The following is a 19322-nucleotide window of genomic DNA, read 5'->3' as shown; positions in this document are numbered from 1 at the left end:
CAGGGAGTTCAGAAAGGCAACGAAATTTTTAGTAATACATATCTTTGCAACGATTGATCCTTATCAGAGTCCATTGGTCCGATAATACAGATTGTAATTTTTTTGAAAAATCATTCGGCTCGATTTCCGTCAAAAGTTTAAGAAATTTAAAAAAAGAAAATATGCAGTTATTGTTTTTCTTATAAATAGAGGACATGCCTCTTTTTACGCTTTTCCTCTAAGTTTCGTAGTTTCCTTATTGGCCATCACCGCCCTTCTCAAAAACCACCCAGTACATATTGACTATTTCAATTCGACGAGTATAAGTTGACAAACTTTTCTTTATTTTTTGCATGATCAGATTTCTGACATTGGATGTGATTTATGTACTACTTCGACTTAAACATATTTTAATTATTTTATTATCTATTTATTTTGTTATGTTTAACTTTCAGGTCGCTTCCCATTCTGGGTTTCACCCACTTGCAACCGGCACAGCTAACAACAGTTGGAAAGAGAGCTTCGCTCTGGTTGAGCGATCTGATGATGGATGAACGCGCTCTCTCCCGCGTGAAGAATGACCTTCGGTTCCGCGGGGTCAAAGGTACCACTGGAACTCAAGCGTCATTCCTGCAATTATTCAAGGGAGACAGCGCTAAAGTACGAGCCCTGGACAAAAGAGTCAGCGAGCTAGCTGGCTTTGACAAGAGGTACCTCGTTACTGGACAGACTTACTCGAGGAAGGTGGACCTGGAAGTGATCTCCGCGCTGTCCGGGCTCGGAGCCACAGTTCACAAGATGTGCTCCGACATCCGCATCCTGGCCTCTCGCAAGGAGATCGAGGAACCGTTCGAGTCGTCGCAGATCGGCTCGAGCGCCATGCCGTACAAGCGCAACCCCATGCGCTCGGAGCGCTGCTGCGCCCTGGCGCGCCACCTCATCACCCTGCACGGCAACGCCGCGCACACGCTGGCGGCGCAGTGGCTGGAGCGCACGCTCGACGACTCTGCCAACCGCCGGCTCACGCTGTCCCAGGCCTTCCTGGCCGCCGACGCCACGCTCCTGACGCTCCTCAACATATGCCAAGGTCTAGTGGTCTATCCCAAAGTCATCGAGCGCCATATCGCCCAAGAGCTCCCGTTTATGGCCACCGAAAATATCATAATGGCCATGGTGCAATGTGGCGGGGACCGCCAGGTCTGCCACGAGAAGATCAGGGTGCTGTCACAGCAAGCCGGCGCCGTCGTCAAGCAAGAGGGCAGAGATAACGACCTGATCGAGAGAATCAGAAGCGACAACTACTTTCAGCCGATCATCTCGCAACTGGACAGGATCCTGGACGCGTCTACCTTCATCGGAAGAGCTGCGGAGCAGGTCACAGAGTTTATCGAAGAAGAAGTCAAGCCTATAATTTCCAAATATAGCGCCGTGTTATCGGAAGTGGAGAAGCCGGTTGCGTTAAATATTTAACGGTAGCGGTGGAAGGAGATCAAACAAACAAATATTTCTGAATAAATGATATATTTACAACAGAGCGCATTCGTAATATTTTATAAAACATTCAATTAACCTTAATTAATATTAAATTCTTAGTGCACTAGATAGACAATGGTAACTAATATACAGACAATTTCAGTAGCATGATTGTGGAAGCTTAATACAGAGCATGAGTAATAAATAAATGAGAATTAAAAATTAAAAAGTTAATGAAATAAATAAAGCTTAAACATGGTCGCGGTCATAAGTGACTGTCATACTGCTCGTACACATAAGGGTGACAGAACGAACACGAACATACTGTTGAATGTTCAAATGTTATATCTAATGTACACACAGTTAAATATTTGTAATTTTTTGCGGTAGATATACACTCGTGTCTTATTAAATGGTGCCGTTCTGTATCCGAGATTGTTGATCGATGGCACGTGGAGTGGGCTGGTCGCTGGTCAGCGGATCACAGTGAGTTAGTGAGCAGCGTGTCGGTCTGGCAGGCGGGCCCCTGGCTGGGCCAGTTGCAGGCGCCCAGCGCCGGGTCGAAGCTGAGCTGAACGGGGCAGTCGAACACGTGCAGCGTGAAGCGCTGCTTGGAGCAGTCCCAGCGGCACGCGTAGAACTTGTTGCACTGCTGCGGGTGTCGGAACAGACCCGCGCGCTGGCAGTCCACGGCGCCCTGCAGCCGCTCGTGGCGCCCGCGCCAGCCACCCGGCCCATAGCGCGCGAACGAGGCGTCCTCCACCACGGTTCTATTGATGGGTGCGACACTGACAGCCTTCACCTTAGGACGTATCCGTACTACGCGTTCACTCACCGCAGGTGTGGAGCTTGAAACATAAACATTTTCTGATCTCCCGCTCCCGGCGATTTCGTAAGTATTGTCGTTATCTTGATAGTCTTGATAAAACGAGTCTTCTGAAACAATGATAGGATTGTTCGTCGAGGAGGGAGCGACAGTACTGATGATGCTTGCAGGAGTAGAGACTCTCAAAGATTTCCTTAAATATGAAGTATCGTCGTTATCGCCCCGACCGGAATCTTCGTCTGTGTATTCTACAACGGCTTGCTGCGTGGTCGGCCGTCCGCCCTTCAGCACCAACACGGGAGATTGACAGCTGCATACGGCTCCCAGCTTCCTCACGAGAAGAGGATTGAAGTCGTTTATTTTAGTGACGACAGCAACTTTGGGCCTCGTTCTTCGCAGAGGCACTCTTGTCGATGTACCGTATGTTCCTGTTGTAGGAGTTGATGATACTCTGCTGGATAATTCAACAGGAGCTAATGTCGATTGAATCCCTGAAGCGAGAAGCTCGTCCTCCAAACCATACCTTGACTGGCTAGACTTGAAAGATTCGACGACAACATTCTGCTTTCTTGTTGTTGAAGACACGCTAGGTGTTGAACTTTGATAAGGATTGTTGTTAATATCAACAGTTTGTTCAATTTCACTCTTGAAACCATAGTTTCCAGTTCTCTCTTGTTCCACATCTTCTGGGGGCAAGTATTCTGGAGCTCGGTAGTCTGTTGTACTAGTTGTGTAAGGCACTCGAGTGGTTACAGCAGGCCTGTAGTACTTGGGCCTAGATCTTATCGTAGCCGGAATGATATCTACTTCTGCTTCCGTTGGTGTGGAAGGAATATCATGGGGTGGTAAATACAAATTAGTGTATGTTGATACGATCGGTTGTGAAGTGGAATACGATGTGGTGACGAGCCCAGCGTCAGGTCCAATAGTCCCAAAGCCAAGTAAATTGCTTGACTTTGCCGTTTCTATTACAATATTTTGTTTTTTTTTAACTGGCCTCAACGTCGATACAACGTGTGGCTCCTGAGTTGATACTGAGTAATCTTGTTCGTATAGACCAGCGCCTGAATCAAGTTCTTCCTCTTTATTATATCCAAAACTTTGGTAGCTGCCAACACGGGGTTTTTGTGTTGGTGGGAAATAGTCCACTGTCGGAATTTTCCGATTTTCATTTTGTTGAATTGTGGATGTAGTCTGCCCGGATGGAATGATCTGAGCATCACTGTATTTATCTTCGGATGCGGGTGGGAGGTACTCCCGCGTTGTTGTTGTCGAATATGTTCTTGGTCTGTAGCTCGTCGTCCTGTACGGAGTGACCGGCCGGTATGTGCTAGTTGCTGGCTTATAGGTGGTAGTCACTGGTCTGTACGTGGTCGTTACTGGCCTATATGTGGTCGTTACTGGCCTATATGTAGTAGTCACTGGTCTGTACGTGGAACTCAATGGTGCAGCTGTTACCACCACTGGTGGCAGATAGTCCTCACCTTTAAAAGTCTGAATTTCAGGTGACTCATACCTGGTCTGCTCATATTGAGTGTTAGTGTTTAAACTGGATCCAGATGAAAATTTAGTTTGACTGAATGTTTGAGTCGGAACGTTTACGTCATACTGTTCAATTTCACTTTTATAATCCAAGTCTTGTGACCGGACATACACATTGTCCGGTCTCGCTGAAGTTGATAAAGAATAATATTCTTGGAACTGCGACTTGGGCCGAACAAATTCAGCGGTCTGGTATGGAAGCTCTGGTATCGAAGGTCTTGGAGTTTCATATTGAGCGTAGTGATCTTCGTATATAAGTGAAGCCGGTGTTGTTGAAACTAAAACAATATCTTTGTTAGACTTAACAGCCCCATTTGTTACTTGAGTCTGATGGTAGAGTTGATGTGATACTGCGCTGGCATCTGAATAGTTTGGTATAATTTCTACATTTCTTTGTATTTCAGGTTGCTCGTACGAATATCCTTTGTAAACTGGTTGTGAGCGAGTTCGCTGTCCGTACACTTGATACGCTGCAGGATCATTTACAATCGTTTCCTTCACCTGTGTGTAAAGCGTAGATGCTGGTGTTACTTTAATATTTTTTTGGTTATATTTTAAAAGTGGATTTTCATGAATGGAGACAGTTGCCTGGTAAGTGAGAGGGACTCGCGGTAATGTAACAGTTCCTTGCTCAGTCTTGTGGATGGCTTGTTGACTATAGACTTGTGGCCTCTCAGTAGTTAACACGATGGAAGTTGCAGTTGACGGTTCGTTGCTATATGTGTTACCATACGCCTCTGCATTCCGGCCCACAAAACCATGTGATTGGTATGTAGATACAGCCGGCTGGATAAAACTAGCGGTACTCTTGTCATCAAAATCTGATCTGACATCTATGGCCTCGATTTCGGAATATTGATTACTTAAAGCATTAGGGACGAACGTCTGTTGAATTGTGGGAGTAGTCTTCACAGGATACTGCACGGCGGGCGAATCGTATACCGTGTCCTGAGTAATGGTTGGTTTAACTTCAGATATTTGACCTTGCTGTTGGAACGTTTGTGAGCTATAGCCACTGGGTTGAGAAGATTCGTATAGTACATTTCGTACTTCATTATACTGGATTGCAGGTTGGGAGTATTGGTTGCTACTCGACTCACTTTTTGTATAGGTTGGTCGGTTGTATTCGTAACCGTTTGATTGACTTTGTGAAAAGCTAGCTTTGTCCGTATTAATACTATGTAGAGTTTGCTGCGTGAATGTTTGTCTTGAAAATGATGGTGTATATGTTAAGTCCGGTTGAGGTGTTGAACTTTCGAAAACAGCAGCATTATTAGTAATGGAATCGCGCGAGATATCGGAAGCTGCTGTGCCAGAATTGTAAAAGGTTTGTCGTGTGAAAGACTGAGCGCCCGGCTGGACGTATGGGGGTCCAGTCGTATATGCAACCAGTTTCTTAAACGGTTCTTCTGTTACTGGAACTGCGCCTACGATGTCTAAGCTAATTTGTTCTGTATGGAAGGTCTGCTGACTTTGTGCGAATCCTTGAGGCTTCAATTTAGTAAGTTTAATTTCTGGGGTGGACTTTGTATAATCTATGCCCTCTTTAAATTGAACACTAGGCTTCGAGTAGTGGTAGCCTGTAGCTACTGAACTGGTAGAACCACCCGCATAAGCACTCACGGTCTCAGCCTCACGAGCACCTTGGTTATAGTGTAACACATCAGACGTATGCTTTACAGCGACGGTAGCAGGTTGTACGACAGTGACCGCCGGTTGAGTGTAGCCAAATATCTGTTTGATGCTAGTTCTGGGTGGTTCGGTCACATATGTGGTTCTGTAGATGGTGGGTATTGCAGTAGTGACCGCAAATGGTGTGGCTGTGGTAGGGACGCCCGAGGATGTGGGCGTCGTGGCGAATGTGTAGCCATTAAAATTTTGTGCGTCGGTACCCGCGTGGTTTATGGACACAGCCGCTTGAGAGACTCCGGAGGTAACCTGGATATCTTTGTTAAATGCACCAGTATTGTACCCGCCAATAGCTATGTCCTTGTCGACGAGAGTCGTTTTCCCAACTAAACCAACATTGACAGCGCCCGCTGTTAGAGTGTGCGATGCGCCAGAATAGAGGTGATAGTCGCTGGTGTGAGCAGCGTCGCCGTGCCCGTATGAGCCAAGGTACGTGGTCTGACTCGACTCGGAGTTACCATTGGCAGTGGTCGTCTTGCGACCACCTGAAGTCGAGCTGCCGGAATCTTCAATGTTGTATTCACTTGTTTTAGTTGTATCGAAACCTTCGTTAAATTCAATGTCCGGCCTCGGATACTCGTACCCACCTCTGTTACGACTGTCGTCTCCGATATACGCGCCGGCGTCATAGGAGCCAGTGTACGTACTTCTGTCGGAGTCACCCGAGTAATTTCCTCGATCAAAGTCCGAAGTCCCTGGGTACTTGTTGTCCAAATGTTTGTACGGCATCGCTGGCACATCGATGTGTTGGTAGGGCTTTGCTTTGTCTCCGATGGGATTGTGAACGTAAGCCCCACGGTTGTCCTTCCTATAAGCGCCCGAACGATATTTTCCGTTGTTGAAGTCATCATACTTGCCCGATTGGTACTTCCGCGGGTCGTACTCGCCCGATTGGTACTTTCGTGAGGCGATGTTTCCCGAAGCCGTCCCGGTGCCTGCAGGTTTAGACGGCAGTCTGTAGTCATCCAGAATGATGGAGCCACTGGTGTACTTGTCCTCTTCACCAAAATCCCTGGCCTGGACGAGGCCCTTGTTTATTGCATCCGCTGCGACCACGTTGTAGGACAGACCGCTGGGCTCTCCTTGGCTGCCAAGGTAATAGTCATCGTTGAGGAGGAAGTCTGCGGGAGCTCCGGTGGCTCGCCCCTGTGCGTCGTCATCGGGAGTGTCTCCTCGTTCCAGGAATCCCCCCTGGATCCCGACCAGATTGTTGAGAGCCGCCCCTGACGCGAGGCTCTTGTGCGCCGCTATGTTCACTGACTCCACGGTTCTGCCTTGAAAACCAGTTGCACCTGAAATATTAAGATATCATTAGTAACAAATAAAAATACTTTTTGTCCTCTATTGTTTTTATCACTCCAATGTCATAGATTGCTTCTGGTGGTTAATAATTGATCCCTTCAATAATTTTTTGTCAAAAAGTAAGCTGAGTTTGTTGACTCTGCCGAAAAATGGATGATAAATTCTATTGATAACCCAAGCAATATTAAAAGAGTAAATCATATTTATAAAACATTTTTTCAAGCTTATATAACTTATGTATCAGTCAATTGCGTTATAACTCTTTTATTTATCTTAGCTAGATACTTGCTGTGTTAATAATATGTCATATTATATGTCGGTGAGGTTAAGTGTATATTACTACAGTCAGCGAGTAATATAAAACTTAATGCAAGACATTTTAAAAATAAGTTCTTTTTCAAAACTTCATTAGTTAACTTATATTCCCCTTTCTCTGTTCTCTATGTGCCCTACAAGCTATTATTATAAATTTGCAATCATTGAATAAAGTCTTGCTTTAAAAAAATAAATAATTTTAAGAGGAGGATAAACGAGCGTACGGGTCACCTGATGTTAAGTGATTATTATTATTATTACCGCCGCCCACATTCTCCTGCAACACCCGAAGCATCACAGGAGCGTTATAGGGATGTATGGGTACACGCTTATTTAAGGTATTACTTACTCATGTCGTATCATCCTGGAAGTGCAAAAACATTCAAGTTTGTTTGTACGTGGCAAAAATATTGTTGAATACCATAATGGGGAGAAACGATCACATATCCAGATCCAGTTACACCATATGTGGCCAAGCCCAGCGCATTTCAGAGCACTAGAAGTATTACTACTATTAAGAAGTATTACCCTTTACTCTATTAGTGGCCAGAATGGTATTACCTTCGACATTGGCAATTTCGAGACCCAGTATTCGGATGTTAAGCGAGGCATTAACAGATTTCCGGTACTGGTTGACGATTTTTCGATAGAGATCTGCATGGCCGGTCTATAAAGACTCTTGGAAAGTCCAAATTATGGAAGTTTCACGAGAAGCACACTCTTGCTTTTGAGACACGCCTCCTATCAATGTGTTAGAAGTATCACCAGAAGATCGCGACTCGGTCGACATGCAGGAAGCCGTTCTATCAGTTCACGCCTGTAGTCGTATCTGGGCTTGTACATTAATAATCTTTGTACTTTAAGCCAACAAGTCATGCTTACCAATAGATCTATTGGCTTGAATCTGGCCAACAAAAGCTTTCAGCTCAATCGGTTGCCGGTAACAGATTCAAATATTTATTTGACAATAACAACGATCAACCATAGAGACTTTGCAAGTTAGGTAAATGAAATGCTTCGGCTCTTTTTTGAAGCAATTTTGGACTTGATGTATTAATGAGTTTTGAGATCGTATAAATATAAGTGGTTTTAAGTAGTTAACTAAACTCCATGGGTGTAGGTGTGTACTCGAGCGTCGCTATTTCCTTATTGTAAATGGATACGTAGGTAGGAAGCAGTTACCGGTGAGTGTGTGGGCGGACGAGCCGTGCGCCTCCTCCTCGTAGCGGCCGATGTCCCCGCAGGCATCCACCAGCCACGGCCAGTCACAGCGCAGCTGGCGCTGGTCGAAGCCCAGCCCGAAGGGGCAGCGGAACTCGTAGGCGGTGAGGGCGCCGCCCGCGCTGCCGTGGTCGACGCACGCGAAGAACCAGCGGCAGTTCTCGGGGTCAGCGTAGAAGCCTGCGACGACAATAATGCAGGTGTCACACCCCGAGCTCGGGGGGAAATTATTACAGTAGCGATCAGGGGCGGGCGGAACATGTAGACAATGCATACCGCATTAAGAGCCTATATAAATATACCGTATAAATAATAATACATTAGATTTCAAGTTAATTCAGTTAAATTTGATTCTTTTATTTCATCATCAAACTTCTTTTGAACATCCAACCAGTTTTGTTTTCATTGAAAAATAAAATAAAAATTGTGTATATCTATAGACCAATACTCGTTAATATAACATTACACAGAATTTTTAGAATTACATGAGATATCTGATGTTGTGTAAATTTTTTTCGACTACAGCCCGAACAATGGCAAAAACAGTGGTAAGCGAATTTATATCGTTTTTACATACTAATTATAAGACCTGCTATGATATGTAGAAAAAGTAAATAATAGTTTTAAAATGATAAATAAAACGATTGCACTGTGCTTTTAATGGTTTTAAAAGTTGTTTTACGAAGGTAAAAACGTTTAAAAAATATTAAACAATAATTATTACAGTTCACAACAATTGAAGCATGGATGGACATCTACTGACTCTCTGTAAACTTTGAACATTCTGCCAGTACAAAGTACAAAGTCCTTTACGAAATTCAATGACGTTCTTATGTATATAGAACATCTATATACAAAAGAACATCATTGACATTATTCGATGATTGACATTGATTGTAAAATTTATTGAGCATCTTTCAAATGCATGTAAACAAAGTGCATAAAGTGAATGCAGTATGTGTCGCTACCGCTAGATGGCGTTAAAAATGGAAGTATGTGTATCGAAGGATAAAAAAGAGACACTTTATGATATATTTCGGATAGAAATGTTTAAATAATACATTCCATCGCGTCAACAAACCACCGTTCGTATATGGTATATCTCGGTAGGAATATTAAAATAAATTTTGATGCAGCAGTAAAATATAATTTTCACGACACGGACGAGTCTTTTTTTAGTAGTCCGTGTTTCACGAGAGCCAATTTTTATTTAATAATAATTTATGACTTGCACTACTTTTTATTTATTCTTAGTGAACAGTACACATATATTACTTTGTTAGAAGTATCTTAGAATATGCTTGATATTCTAAGATACTTCTAATATTAATATAATTAATTAAGGGATATCGTGTTAAGGACTCTGACGATAAGCTTGGGTAGACGGTATCCTGCGCGGCCAGCGGCCCTACTTACTAGGCTACTGAGATAGAATAGGAAAGCTGTTAAACGAATTATAGAGTTAATAAGAAAAGTGGATTGGATACTTCAATTTTCAAAATTTTCGTGACAAAAAAGTAGCAATATAAAATGATTTTGTAGAATATACTACGTCTCCCTAACTAATGCACGCCCGGGCCTGTTTCCACACCGTTTCACTAAAGGAAGTCCCGCCCGATGCACAGTTTGCGCCACTCACCTTCCGTGGCGGGGCACAGGAAGCGGTGCGCGGGGACGGGCGCGATCTCCGCGGTGCCGGGGCAGGCTCGCGCGCGCGGCACGCTGCCGGGCCAGGCGCACACCTCGTGACGCGCGTCGAACACCAGCCCCGCGGGGCAGTCGAACTCGAACACCTGCAACCACCACGAGCCGTCAGCCGCGCTGCCACCGCCGCCGGGGCCGCCGGGGCCGCTGCCAGCGCCCTGCAACACTCACCGTGTACTCGTCCGCCCGCTGGTCGAACTTGACGCAGCGGTAGAAGCGCGCGCACGACCGCGGGTGCACGAAATATCCCTGGCGCGAGCACGAGAACTCTGTCCGAGTGTCCTGCAATCATACACGAGTACACGATGAAAAATTATGAGAGTGAAATTTTAAGATGCGCAAGCATCACTGTAACATAAAAGTAACAAGTTGAAGTTGGTTCCTAAAAACTTCTGGCGCTATCGTCATTCGTTATTTTTTTTGGTTTCTTCGTCAATTATTAGGTCAGGCAAAGGGTTAAAGCCCATACAACCGTATTCATTATTTAATAATTCATTGTCAAAGGCATCTTTGCAAGATTTTCACAAAATTGTTTTGTCTCAAAACGATTCTACGTTTTACGTTAGTACGAGGAATAAATAATTTTAATGATTTTTGCTTCCTTAGGCCAAAGAAATATAACTTCTTACGTGCATACATAAGTACACCGACCCTTTTCTTATCAAGTAAATTTAAAGATCGTTCGTCTCCTTTACCGCATGGAGCAGGGCGTCATTCTATATGTTCATCGCCTTCATGAACCGCTCAATTAAGTTAGCAAGCAATCGGAGCTTTCGACAACATTAGGAACTTGCGTGTTCCTTAGAGGAAGGATGGATCTTCCAAACCCTTGTTGTGTGTTGCAAGCAACATATTATGGATATGCTTTGTGCATGTGTGTGTGTAACGAGATGGTAGTCCCTGCTGGTACCTCTCTAATGGAGTGGATGACACCGTCCGCGTCCACCACCTGCGAGATGCGGTACGGCGACAGCTGCAGCTGTTCCAACGCTCGCTGGGTGCGCGCCCGCCCTTCAGAGCTGCCCGACGATGTTATTTCATTCTCCAGTGATCTGGAGTTGAGAAGAAGGGCAAAATTGACAACATGATTGTTGAGAGTATTGGTGTAAACAATAAGTACAATACTCAACGCAAGCTGTGCTTGCCAGTAATTGGGTCTGCATCTCTATTTATATTACGAATGTGAATTCTGGTCGTAACTACATCTTAGTAAACCTGTTGGCAAACCTTATAAATAAATAAATAAATACTCGTGTGTATATACCGCAACCGCTTACCGCAGAACAACGCAAATGGACTTGGATCAACCCCGATGGTGCCACCAAAAATGAGATCGACTTCATTATGTCGACCAAAAGACCAACTCAGTGAAAACTGGGAGTGATCACCGCATAGTAAGAGGCACATTGAATATCAATCCAAAACTGTAGCGGTCTCAACTGGTGAAGTCTACGCTCTGACCCGCACCCATTCAGATCCAAAACCCGAAAACTTTCAACTCGAATTGCAAAACCGCTTCGAATGCCTCTGTGACTGCGTAGACGTGGACGAGTATAATCACAGGTTCGTGGCAGCTGTTCAAATGGCTGGGTCTAAGTTCTTCAAGTCCAACCATTCAAAAAGAACCGGATAAATCTCAGACTAAACCCTCAAATTGATGGATGTAAGACACCAAATGACCCTTCAGTCCCCGGACGATGCTTCCCAGTATAGGCAGCTAAATAGACAGATCTCCAAGTCAGTGACTTGCGATATACGCCGCCCTAATACAGATTGTGTGAAGGCAACCATAGAGCGTAACAAAGGCTCAAAAGTATTCGCACGAAATTTGTCTATCGGGCAGAGCGAACTGACAAAGCTGAAGAACGGTGACGGCAGGGTCGTTTCGTCTAAATCCGAACTTTTAAGGGAAGTCGAGAAGTTCTAGGGACAGCTATACATGACCGCACAGGCTGACCCTGTACGAGATTAGTATGGCCCTAAAACAGTTTAAAAACAACAAGGTGCCGGGTGATGATGGAATTACAACTGAGCTTCTGAGAGCTGGTGGTACCCCTGTACTTAAGACCATCCAGAAACTATTCAATTTCGTCATGCTCGAGGGCAAAACGCCGCTAGTATAGCACAGAAGTAAGGTGGTGCTGTTCTTCAAAAAGGGTGATAAAATGCTTTTGAGGAATTATAGGCCCATATCACTTCTGAGCCATGTATATAAGCTGTTTTCTAGGGTTATCACGAATCGCCCGTGCACAGGCTCGATGACTTCCAGCCGGATTCCGAAAAAGCTTTAGCACCATAGACCAATACACACGCTGCGGCAGGATATACAGAAGACAGAGAAGTATTACCAGCCACTATGCTTGGCGTTCGTGGACTATGAGAAAACCTTTGATTCGATTGAGACCTGGGCGGTGCTTCTGTCTCTCCAGAGGTGCCACATTGATTACCGACATATCGAAGCGTTGAAGTGTTTGTATAAAAACGCCACCATGTCAGTCCGTCTCATGGAAGAAAAGTAATTATGGCAGAGACCATGGAAGACTTAAGCCATATGCTCGATGGCCTCAATACAGCTTTCCAGGGAGTTGGTCTCAAAATTAACGTGGACAAGACGAAGATAAATTCAAATGTCCATGTCGCACCTTCGTCGTCCCATAACAATTGGGAACTGTACTCGAAATTGTCGACGAGTACGTCTGCCTCGGACAAACAATCTAGTTAGGCAGGTCCAATTTCGAGAAAGAGGTCACTCATCGAATCCAACTCGGATGGGCAGCGTTCAGGAAGCTCCGTAAAATCTTTTCGTCCCAAATACGGCAGTGTCTGAAGACGAAGGTTTTCAGCCAGTGTGTGTTGCGAGTGATGACTTACGGTACGCAGACGTGGTCGCTAACTATGGGCCTTATGAGAAAGCTCATGGTCGCTCAGAGGGCAATGGAGAGGGCTATGCTCGGAGATTCCCTGCGAGATCGAATCAGAAATGAGGAGATCCGTAGGAGAACCAAAATAACCGACATAGTCCAAACGATTGCAAAACTAAAGTGGCAGTGGACAGGGCACATAGTTGGACGGACAGATGGCCGTTGGGGCAGTAAAGTCCTCGAATGGCGACCTCGTACCGGAAGACGCAGTGTTGGTAGGCCCCCGACAAGATGGACCAACGATCTGGTCAAAATCGCTGGAATACGTTGGATGAGGGCAGCGCAGGACCGATCGTCGTGGAAATCTTTGGAGGAGGCCTTTGTCCAGCAGTGGACGTCTTCCGGCTGATGATGATAATGATGTGTACATACCGTAGCAGCGCGGCGCGCGGTGCGCGGGGCTGGTGCGCGAGGGCAGCCGCCAGCGAGCTCCTCAGCGAGGGTCCGCAGCGGGAGCCAGTAGCGTCGTGCTCCGCGGCCGCTAGCGCCAGGCCGCCGAGCGCGCGTACGCGAACGTACTTGCCCTTCACGTCCACCGACGACGCATCCTCGAACGATATCCATGTGGTGTTCCTGTAAACAGTTAACGTAACCACGTCAATATTTACTAAACCGTTTAGGTATTATTATAATTAACGCAATGTTGTCATAGTTGAGTTATATTTATTTTCTTTTATCATAATTGAAAATAGGATCAACTTTTGCTTCCATTTGTCTAGAAAAGTACCGGTACTCAAGGAATGAGTATTTATAAAATAAAACAAGGAATAAATAAGTGCTAATGGAACAGAAAGAACTTCAGAATACCAATTCAACAAGAGTGGTGGGATAGTATTTTTGGTTTACCCGACCGATACCTCTGAAACATTCAATGGTCTAAGAGCCCGTGGACCCCAGACCTACGTCATTTTATAAAGCTGAAAGTTTGTCAGTGCATGCTCCCAACACAGGTAAAAACGTAAACGGTTAAGGTGTGTAAAATACCGATCTAAATACATCAAAGAATAAAATGCGATTTTTTGGTATTACCTTCAGAATATTATTAAAAATCACGTTATTCATTGCCCGACACTTACCATCGTGGCAACCCCTTGCCAGACACGGTAGTAGTCCAGAAATATTTGGGATTATTATTTATTGGTCATTTTTTGTTTGATTGGGTTATTATTGAGTAGTCACAATCTTTTCTTTATTGTATTTTTTTAATCATTTATGACATTTATTTTCCGGTATAAGTAGGCATAAGAGATTGGGCGGGAACTATACCTACAGAATATTGAGACCTGCGTTGTTTAGGCACGTGTTTATTAAATACATATTCTAATATAATTATAAATATAATTTATCAATCATTATGTTAACATCCTTGCATTCGTTCAGTTCTTCAAGCCAATTCACTTGATTGAGGTTATTAATTATAATGTTTGTAAAGTTAGATTTGAAGAAATTGTATCTGGGTCGAGATTTCATGAAACTGTTATATATTAGTATTAATAGGACGTGGAGGAGCAGCCAGCAAATTATTTCACAAAATGGCTGTGTGTGCCAAAAAGTTCCTTATAAAGCGCGCAGTTGCGGTCTGTAGAATGAAAGACATGAACGCGCCCAATCAAATGTCGACAAGTTCCACAGCTTGTTATCAATATTAGTACATTGATTATACCGCTACTGTCTTTGATGAATAAACTTTTTTATAGGACTAAACTTTTTTAAAAGATTTATGCGGCCAGTGTCGGATTTACCAGCAGGCTGAGTAGGCTGGAGCCTAGGGTGGCAAATTTAGTTAATAATGAAAAATATAATATACTATTCAAAACAAAATAAGGGCCACTTGATTTTTTTGGCCTCGCTAGCGATAATTTATTTTTTATGCATTCTCAAGTAGCTGATACTTTATTGTGGTGTTACCTTATTTGTTTACACACTTTTTTTGAGCATCCCACCCGCATAATTGTTTAAAGTGGGTAGTTTTAGATAATTTATTGTAACCACTTGATTCTACCCGATTTTAAGACGGATTTCAACTCAGTCAAATTGACGATTCTCTCAGGAACACTGTTAGTTTCGTTTGACTAGTGGCTGAATTAACATTTTTAAAAAGTTATGCCGAGAATTCGAAGTCATATGGACTTGCCAACCGTAACTAGGGCTGTAACATTGCTTCAAGAAGGCCATTCGCAGCGTTCTGTGGCGTTGCAGCTGGGGTTTTCCCGGCGAGTGATCCAGAATGCTTGGAATTGTTTTCAAGAGATTGGGAGACTAACCAGGAGACGGGGATCTGGCAGAGTTCGAGCAACTACAGCACAGGAGGACCGCTACGTGCGCTTGACTGCGCGTAGAGAACGCTGTATAACAGCCCGTTCGTTACAAAACCGTTTGCAGCAGGCGACCGGTACACGTGTTAGTGATCAAACTATTAGAAATCGTTTACACGAGGACCAGCAGTTCTCCAGGAGAGTGTGGTGCGGATACCATTAACAAGAGCTCATCGTGCAAACCGATTATCATTCGCAAGGCAGCATCTGGCGTGGGATATGAATGATTGGAGGACAGTATTGTTTACGGATGAGTGCAAAGTTAATTTTTTTAGTGATCACCGTCGCATTAGGGTGTGGAGGCGTGAAGGTGAGCGATTTTCGGATGCTTGCATCCATAAAAGTGACAGATTTGGGGGCCCCAATGTTATGGTATGGGGAGGAATCTCTATGTCAGGCAGAACCGAGCTGGTAATTCTATACGAAGGCACAATAACAGCTCAACGTTACATCGAGGAGGTCATAAGATCCCATGTGGTCTCATATGTACAGAGAATCGGCGCAAGATTCCATCTGATGCACGATAATGCTCGCACTCATACAGCTAGGGCCACCAGAGAAGCCCTAGAGGTGCCTGGTATACAGGTGTCGGCCTGGCCTACAAACAGTCCGGATCTAAATCCCATTGAACACATGTGGGATTTACTGAAACGCAGTGTTCGAAGCACAAACCAACCCGTGCACAGTGAAAGACAGCTAATAAACGTTCTGAAATCAACCTGGGAACAAATTCCTCAAGAAACAGTGGTACACCTGGTGGAGAGTGTACCTTCTAGGCTTCAAGAGTGCATTAGTTATCAAGGATGGCATACTAGATATATATTGAGGAAAGTCATAAATCAAGAAACATTTTATGTTTTTTTTTTCAGAATTTTTTTCCTCACTAATTATTTTTGCAAAAATGTTAATTTTTAGACAAAGAGGAGAAAATTTCTTTTTTTAATTGAATGCATCATTATTTCTCTACAACTACACAGTCTACAATAAAAATCAATCAATTTATCCAATTGAATCATTAATCAACCTTTAAGCCTCAAGAATTCATGAGAATACTGTAAAAATGTGGTGGCCCTTATTTTGTTTTGACTAGTATATATAAATAATTGAAATTGAAAAAAAAAATATCATACACACAGAAAAGACGAATTTCGAAAATTGGAGAGAAATTAAGATATTTAACAAGAAATTCAATATATACCTATACAGGGTGTTCCAAAGTTATGGGAAATATCGTAGATAGGGTATTTTACTGAAAGAATACATTATTTTATTTTTAAAAGTTAGTAATTCTGCATTCAAAGGTTTTCTAAAAATAACTTGCCTCGTCTGGGAATCCAACCGACTCAAATGTAAAAAAAACACCCCTACTCTTATGATATGTAGATATGAGAAAGTAGTAAATTTAGTGGGTAAATTAATTAATTAAATGCCCAAAATGTGATCCCTTCTGTCTTACGCAAATCGCCAATCTTTTAATGAGTCCGTTGTCTTTTGATTTTCTTATCATTTTATGGTGAATACTTGAAATGATATGGCACAATTCTGATTGTAACTCGCCCACGTTCTCGTATCGCTTTTAAACTAAAAAAAGCTATGCTATAAAATATTTTAATTATGAAGTGGGTACTTATTAACGAATAACCAACGCTATCAATGGAATGATAATATCTCTACTTTTCCGACGTCGCGTCGTCGTCGGAAATAAATAACTTTCTTGAAATTTAACTCAAACATTTTGCGTTGCTCCTTTCCTTTAAAATACTATGTTACTTAAGAAGAGTTATTAGTGTTTGGTCATTCTTTCGATTGGCATCATAAAAGTAGGGGTGTTTTTTTTTACATTTAGGTCGGTTCGAGTCCCAGCCGAGGCAAGTAATTTTTAGAAAATCTTTGAATGGAGAATTACTAACTCTTAAAAATAACATAAAGTCTTCTTTCAGTAAAATACCCTATCTACAATATTTAAGGTAATGTTTAAACATAATTTTCTTCAATTAAATCTTGATATGACATCGATATCATGCAGTAAGTTTGCAAATTGACAAATTTAATTTCAGAAAGTTATTTCTTTATGCGTAAAAATACTGACTAAAATTGACTAATTATTATTAACTAAAAAAATTTTATTCATTATCTTATAGAATTTTTCGATGTCATAAATAGACTGATATCCGAGTTAGAAAAACGGCAACAGGCTTATCAAGGATTTAACGAGAAATTTTCATTTCTTACCAAAATCAGTGAGTTGTTACCATCAGTTCTGACAACTGACTTAGTTCAGGAATGCGTACACTTTCATAGCTACCTTTTCCTATGTAAAGTCTCGGGCTGGCAAGTTTAAATCAAGAGAGGAATACCTAAACTACTTGTCACGATTATCAGAAGTCCCAAAGTTGCTACAGCAATGGGATCATATATATAACTAAAAGATGCCATTTTCATATAAATTGCGAGGAAACTCATTCCCTAACCTATTAAAACACTAATAAAACCTTCATATAATATATATGACCATTTTTTTAATAATGAAGCTGACACAAACATACTACTTACTTGAAAGCATATGGAGCTGATAGGTCCTGGTCACGTTCGAGGGTCCACCTTCCTTTCAGCAAGTATCTGCAGAGCTCATCCTGGTCGATCTCGCGGGGCTCAGCCTCCAGCGCGGGGCTACCCGGGGTGCTGAGCGTGGCGTTCTGCAGCGTGAATACCCGCGCCGTCGCTGGAAGACTCACCACTATTTTAGAGGGAGGTGCCCCCAGACCGATCACCAGATCAACAACGGAATCCTGAGGAGAGAAAGTAGTGCTATATTGATTGTGCAGCTATAAATAACAATACAACTTAATGTTATATAAGCTTTTTAGAACACATACTAAGAGATAAATACTCACACAAATCGCGTTTTATTTAGAACCAAATTAGCACATTTTCCGCTACAAATTCAGTCTCGTTGCAAGAACTACGCGAATATGCAATCAATCTACTATGCTTCTATTAGCAATCAACTTGTAATTTACGTAATTAAGCCTAAGCCACGCCATATTGTTAGTATTATAAACAGCAGATGCACCTGCCGTGTCCTAGTTTCCTAAAATGTACACTGCAAACATAATTTGTGCAGTAAGCCGGGCCTTAATAACTGGGCAGCAAGGTTAAACATTGCGCAAAACAGTATCATTGGGGCTAGGTGAGTTTTCTCGGAGGCGGTTTGCCTTCGTGTCAGTTCGCGGTTCTGCCTCGAGGTAAGTCTAAATTATGTGTCGACAGGAAGGCCAGACTGGCTCCATATCAGGTTCTTATTTAGTTTCTTCGCGGAGAAGGAGCTCACAGAGTACAATGCCTCTGTGTCCCTCCCCACACGAGACAGCCCCGTGCAGATGGGTTGGCTTGTCGTCTTCACACGTTTACAGACTCCAATTACTTAAGGGTCGCGGTTGGTTTGCAGAGTAATTCCGTGATTCCTGGCACTATAACGTGGAACTGTACAATGTAACTTTAAAGTGACCTTTCTTGTCCTCAATGATAAATAATTAATATCTCAATATTGATGACTATGCCTCATTATTGGCCTAAAGTACAAGAGTTCTGTGTTACATTATATGTATTATAAGTCATATAATATAGCATCATACAATTTGCACACTTTCGATACATTTATAATTAAAGATGACGTCCACGTCATCGACGTGGACGTTACACAAGGATGTATGTGTAACGTCCACGTTACACATACATCCTTGTGTTACAAATACATATTGTATAGAACGTCAAAGGTCGGGAATTGTAATATTTATTTATATTTAAATAGTATTTAATCATAAGAACAGACAACACCAATTAAATCATGTTTTAACATATTTTGGTTTTGACCAAAATAGGTTTGATCTTCATAAAGTGGATCAGTTACATTTTATGTTGTTAATCAATATTCAAGGTTTTGTATACATAATACGTGTTTCATAATAATTTGTAATAATGTTAATAGACATATTTTAAACTAATCCGTATCACATAATGCCTTGAGCAAATCTT

At 42.7% G+C, this 19322-nt stretch overlaps 2 protein-coding genes across 2 annotated transcripts in view; one reads left to right on the top strand and one right to left on the bottom strand.

The window, feature by feature from the left end:
• Window positions 1-1514, top strand: part of LOC126978579 (adenylosuccinate lyase) — a 40222-nt gene extending 38708 nt beyond the window's left edge. The window contains exon 3 of the mRNA XM_050827532.1: window positions 435-1514. Coding sequence (XP_050683489.1) covers window positions 435-1449 — 1015 coding nt within the window. The 3' untranslated portion in view covers window positions 1450-1514. The remainder of the gene's footprint in view (window positions 1-434) is intronic.
• Window positions 1484-8715, bottom strand: LOC126978573 (uncharacterized). Its single transcript, XM_050827525.1, has 2 exons — window positions 8309-8715; window positions 1484-6801 (listed from the first exon to the last, which is right to left on the bottom strand). Exons 1-2 carry the CDS (start codon window positions 8619-8621, stop codon window positions 1934-1936), a joined length of 5181 nt encoding a protein of 1726 aa, XP_050683482.1. The 5' UTR covers window positions 8622-8715; the 3' UTR covers window positions 1484-1933.
• Between the last annotated feature and the right edge of the window lie 10607 nt (window positions 8716-19322).

Source organism: Leptidea sinapis, chromosome Z, assembly GCF_905404315.1.
Source record: "Leptidea sinapis chromosome Z, ilLepSina1.1, whole genome shotgun sequence".
Taxonomy (NCBI): Eukaryota; Metazoa; Arthropoda; class Insecta; order Lepidoptera; family Pieridae; genus Leptidea; species Leptidea sinapis.
The sequence above is the reverse complement of the archived record's forward strand: the minus strand, read 5'-3'. Positions and strand labels throughout refer to the sequence as shown.

Excerpts from the sequence above, each read along its gene's own strand:
- LOC126978573 (XM_050827525.1), bottom strand. The coding sequence starts at position 8,621 with ATGCATTGTCTACATGTTCCGCCCGCCCCTGATCGCTACTGTAATAAT. Across the intron at positions 6,802-8,308 it reads GTCCGCCCACACACTCACCG|GTGCAACTGGTTTTCAAGGC; the intron begins GTAACTGCTTCC and ends TTAATATTTCAG.